At 59.2% G+C, this 5,561-nt stretch overlaps 1 protein-coding gene across 1 annotated transcript; it reads right to left on the minus strand.

Moving 5' to 3' along the window:
* Window positions 1-3,052: 3,052 nt before the first annotated feature.
* CGCS363_v015113 (uncharacterized protein) lies at window positions 3,053-5,277 on the minus strand (the record flags this gene model as incomplete). The annotated part of the gene is made up of 4 exons (XM_036646962.1): window positions 3,053-3,070; window positions 3,124-3,183; window positions 3,241-3,507; window positions 3,583-5,277. The coding sequence occupies 4 exons, from the start codon at window positions 5,275-5,277 to the stop codon at window positions 3,053-3,055; spliced, it is 2,040 nt and encodes a 679-aa protein (XP_036487820.1).
* Between the last annotated feature and the right edge of the window lie 284 nt (window positions 5,278-5,561).

A 5,561-nucleotide genomic window follows, 5' to 3' on the forward strand; every position in this document is an offset into this window, starting at 1 on the left:
TTTCTTTTCTTTTTGTTTTTTTTTTTTTTTTTTTTTTTTTAGGTATTCGTTCATCTATATCGGCTGTGTTTGAAAAAGCCTGAAGCTTCCATGTCTACTACTACACACCCATTTCCTATTCTCCCGCCTCTATACCTAGCAGTACATACTTTAGCTAGTCTAGACCCTGAGGGATACATCAATCTTACAATTACGACACCTGCTTTGTTACAAGTACCTACTATAGGTATCTTAAGCCCTGCGGGGAACATGCCTCGTAACGTACTACATCTTAGAAGTAACACGTAAGATGTCTTTAATGGGGAGCTGGGATATATAACGCAGCCCTATCGTGGGGCCTCATTGAGCCTCATTGAGCTACAACCGTCCATTCCTGATCGATAGAGGTTCTTCTTCTGTTTAATACCATGACGATACTTTTCTATTATAACTGCCTAGTCTGCTAGAAAGGCCACTATCCCTTTTACTATCCTCTCTATCGTGACCTTTCTTCCTTCTCTCTACCTGCACACTATAATCTACCTCGTCTTAGGAAAAGCAAGAAAGGGCTTTAGTTACCACCTGACAATTACTCAGGGGATATTTCGGTTTACAATCCACGGCCCTATTAGAAGCTGTGTATCACATACCTACCTACTTACCTATAACTGCATCATCAGTACAATGGAGTCATATAATGCCGGGATTGAGGGAGCGTCCCCTACAGTGTCTGAGGCCGAAGTGAGGTATGTATAGCTAGGCGCAGTAAGCGGTAGGCTGCGTGCGTGGGCTGTGTTGCTTAAAGACCCGGGAAAAAAATAGGGAAACGACATAGCTAACTCCAGCGTTCAAGGTACGAGTGCTGGCCATGGTTAAGGCTATCACTGGACGATATGCTGGCTGACGACCTGGGAGATAATGAGGTGGCTACTAAAGAGGGGGGGGACGTCAGGCACATCAGGTCCGTGCCAGCAAACAAACTACCCGCCGAGATCTGGCTACATATTGCAGACATGGCCTCGCGTCAGGATCCGAGAGACTGGTGGTCGACAGTAGCCAGACTAGCACGGGTTAATAGGTATCTGAACATCCTGTTCCAGGGTACCCTATACCGTCGGGCGGTGAGCCTGCGTCTGCCAGATATCACAGTCAGGGCAGCGGCGGCGGGTAACCTGGCCACGCTCCGGACGGCGGTCCGATACGGGGCGCACCTTGGCACGACACTGTGCAGGGTGGGCGCCGACGACTGGCCGAGCCACTGGAGGTCGGGAGACGGTTTGCGATTGTCTAGGCTTCATTGTTGGACGACCCCTCTCCACGAGGCATCCGCGCGCGGGAACTACGACACCGTCGCATGGCTCCTCAAGCAGGGGGTCGATGTGGAGCGGGCGGAGGCAATGACCTGCCGATGTGTTGCTAGTCGTGGCCGCGGAATTTATGGGGAGCAGGTGTCAAGCCATGCGGGGTGCTGCTCCGCGTCAACGCCGCTCCATATGGCGATCTGCTATAGGCACGAGTCGGTCGCGAGGCTCCTCCTGTCAGCGGGGGCTAACCCGCGTAACGTCGTCGTCCGGAGGACCCACGACGAGAGCAAAGATGGGCGAGGCACCCAGGAGCCCCCGGCGGCAACTGCTGCGGAGGGTGCTGGTAGGACATGGCAGCGCGGCGAGCCCCGGGGCGGTGCTTGTGTTGAGATCTGTTACGGGGCAACGGCCCTGCACACAGCGGCCGAGCGTGGTCTGTGGGATATGATGGAGCATCTCGTGCGGGACGTCGGGCTGTCGGTGAATGAGATGGATAGCTGGCATCGTACGCCACTATGCTACGCTGCGTTAGATGAGGTCGGTTCCCGGGCCGTGCCGGTCCTGCTGCGGCTTGGGGCGGACCCCAGAGGAGGTCAGTCGCGTGACCTTTCGGCGATGTCCGGCCCCCTCGCGGAGTGCCGGACCCCACTGGATTGGGCGCTGCTTCACGGCGAAGAGGATGCCGCTTACTCCCTGCTTCATAGCGCCGGCCTCGCGTGGCATGATGGAGCGCGGCCGCGCGGGCGACGGGACGGGACCGGGAGAGGGAGTGCCCCGGTATTAAAGACGGCTTTCTCTTTACTGAAGAAAGGGTATATGCCGACGAATATGCGATCGAAGCTGCTTGCGGCGGTGAGACTGCTTCTGCGATCGTGGATCCGCAGCACCCGCTATATGTTCAGAGTAAGCCTAGGACATGGCGATGTTGACTCTGAGCTGTGGACAACATACTTCTACGCGCTACAGAACACAGATGTGCGGGAAGACGACTTAGAGGCCTTACGCCCGTCCGGGCCCGACGTCAGGTTCCACACCTTCGACCAGGAACTCGGTCTGCTCGGGAGGGACGCGCAGAAACCTTTTCTAGATCGCGCGTTCGTGTCTTGCGGCACCATGGCTCTCTGCTTCGTCATTGGCGACGTCAGCCCAATGCCGGCTGCCCATATTAAAAATCGCGTCCGCTGGTTATTGGACAAGGGGGCCCAGGCGGCGATGAGGACCGTCGCCGCCGACGAACCGCTGCCCATGGCCTGTATCTTTACGAGGATGGCCGCTTTAGCTACAGCCGACATTACTTCGGGATGGCCTCAGGTCCGAGGGCCGCCAGGCACGCCCTTGGATCCTAGAGCACGCGAGGAGGTGATGGAACTACTGGCCGTTGCAGAAGACCTCGCGGACATGAACGGCTGGAATGACTATACTGCAGGTGGTTCGCTCTTCTATAAGAGCATGGTAACAGTCTGTCAGGCGTACGTTAGAATGCTTGATGCCGTTACTAGCGTTTCTATGCCGGATGCAATAGCTATTCACCAGCGAATGCAGGAAACGATGCCTGCGTCGGTGAGGCCGGTGGTTTCTATACTGATGCAGAAGAGGAAATGAAGGGGGTGTGTGCGTGTGTGTGTGTGTGTGTGTGTGTGTGTGTGTGTGTGTGTGTGTGTAGAGGGGGGGGGGGGGGGGGGGGGGGGGAGGCAGGCATAGGGTAACTAATAACATTTATTTAGGTAAGGCTAAGTTAATATTTACAGCCGTTTCTGTTAATCCTTCATCTAAGACAGAGGGTATCGCTATTCTTAACATCAGACACCGCAACTAGAACCAGTACGCTTATGGCACTAACAGCTAAGACCTTGGCTTCTAGCTCAGAGGACTGGGAACCGGTAGGCGGCGCCAGTAGCATCTGAAGGAAAGGGTTAGCCCTGTCGATGCGAAGGGCCACGCCGGGTGCTACCCGTACCTCATCCCTAATATCACGCCAGCGACTAGCGGGCGTGAGCTCGGAGGCAGCAGAGGAGCTATCTAGGATAAGCTCGCCAGGGACGACGCTCACAATATCTCCCGCTGTGATGCTGACCTGGTCAGGATTGGTGGTGGGTGAGGAGGTGCTTCCTAAAGGTCCTAGCACGGGAACGTCGGGGTGACGGACGGCCTGCAGCCTCGGCACCATCGACGCCGGAGTCCCCGTGTAGGTGATACGGACAAAGGGGTGGGGGAGGTCTATATGCTGTTAGAAGGCACATTCGCGCCACTGTAGTGGGTTAGGGCCGTGGCGATGGGTGCAGACGGCGCATCCGCCCACGCGCAGGAGGGAGACGTCCTGCCCGGCGCCGGTCAGCCTGCCGATGGACGCCCGAAGCTTATCTCCCAGTCCCCATGTGTGCGCGGCGATACGCTCAGGGCCAGACGTAGGTCTCGGCGGCCGGGGCGTCTCCGCTGCCGACGCCAGGCGGGCGACGGGCTCGACGTCGAGCCCGAACAGGGGATCCGCCTGTTCGCCTTGGACGACTCTCGCGAACAACCGGCCGAAGGCGGCCAGCTGCTTAATGGTGTTACCTTCGTCGTCCTCAGCCTCCCCGGACGCGAGGCTGACAAGCCGGCGAGCCAGGTCCTGCGAGTCTGACAGGGTGAGGCCGAGCTTGCCGGCGGGGAGGACGGGGAGGAAGTCAAGACCATCGCCGGAGACAATATCTAAGATGCGGCCAGTGTAGAGGCAACGGCTGATGTCGGCCCTTTGTAGATAGAACGCCCTCGACTTGGTATCGGCGGAGGAGGGGTCGACGCCGAGCACCTCGCAGGTGAGGCTGTGGATGTCGCTGCGGCTCCGGTACACGGCGGCGCTGTCGGGTCCCGGCTTCTTGAGTCGCCTGCTCAGCTGGATATAGGCGAGCCTCGTTTGGTACCTGGCGAGGGCTTCGTGGCACTTGGCCTGCTGGGTGTTGCGGTAGAGAACGGCACGGCTCTCGCATCGCGGGAGGTGGAGCGTCGAGCTCGTCGCGGCGGCCCGCCAGGCCTGCAAGAGGGCCACGCACTGTTCGACGCCGCGGGTGACGAGGGACCTTATAATGGCCTCGACCTTGTCCACGGACGAGGCCGGCTCGGACGTATGCGGCCTGGCCTCGCCGGAGGGGGGTTTCTTGTTGTCGGCGTCGTCCCGGTTCCCCGAGCAATCCTCGGACATCTCTGCGACGTTATCTGGCGTGTCGTGGCGGGAGACGTCGCAGTCGAGGTCCTCCACATCCTCACCACCATCTCCATAGTCTGTATGATCCGTGTCATCTATCTCGTCGCTACTAACGACATCCCTAGCGTGGTTCTTGCTCTGCCCATCGTGGGGCCTATCTCGTGTTGCGGCCGGCTGGTCTCCCGGGCGTGTGGTCGTCTGCGGTGAGACTAGGATCGGGTTATGTGTCGGGCACCTCCGCTTACTGGCATGTTGGGCCGCGGCGCGGGCTTGGCTGCTGCTGGCTGGTGTGTTGTCGTCGTTGGTAGGAGGATCGGTGGCCCGGGCTCGTTTGCCTGCTGACGTCCTCCCACTTGGATGTCCTTCACGTGGGAGCGTAGATGCCCTGTCGCTTGTGGCTATACCACGGTGATGGTGCCGGGCGAGGGGGTGCGATGATAATAATGATGGTGATGATGATGGTGGGGCCGGTCGCCCGCCGAGTGTGGGACTATCCGCGGCGTCGTCACCCGAAGACGGCGGGGAATGCGGCACGGCTCTCCGGAGGCCACGCCTTACGACAGGGATATCTGCCGGTCCCCCCGCGCTCGGTCCCGAGCCGCCCACGACGTCCCGGTGGTCCAGGGGCTGACTCTCGGGTAGCTTCTTCCGCCCGGGACCCGCGGCCGGGTCGCAGTCTGAGGAGGCAGCTTTGTCACCAGCGGTGCTGGTGGCCGAATCGTCGGGCCACGCGCTCCCGGGCGGTTGGAGGGTCTCGCAGGTATCACCACAGGGACGGAGGTCGCCTGTATACGGGCTGCCCGCGTCTGACATAGGGGCTGGAATGGTGACAAGCTGGGACAGGCAGGGTCCGGCGTTAAAAACTTAGAAGTAGGTGCCTGGGGGCACAACGGCGACATCTCCCTCGACGCAGCGGAAAATACAATACGTCACCTCCCACCGGTCGAGCACGGCTTTTGTGATGAAGATCCTGTCGTGGAGGAAGAACTGCGAGCAAGGTGTGGCGGGAGGGTTTCCACGCGCAGGTCGCTGTTGTTGTTGCTGCTCGCCCTGTCCTTTCCCCTGTCCCTGTGACGGCCGGGAGAGGATAGCCCTTA

Source organism: Colletotrichum siamense, assembly GCF_013390195.1.
Source record: "Colletotrichum siamense strain Cg363 chromosome Unknown KSG_Cg363_contig18, whole genome shotgun sequence".
In the NCBI taxonomy this organism is placed as follows: Eukaryota; Fungi; Ascomycota; class Sordariomycetes; order Glomerellales; family Glomerellaceae; genus Colletotrichum; species Colletotrichum siamense.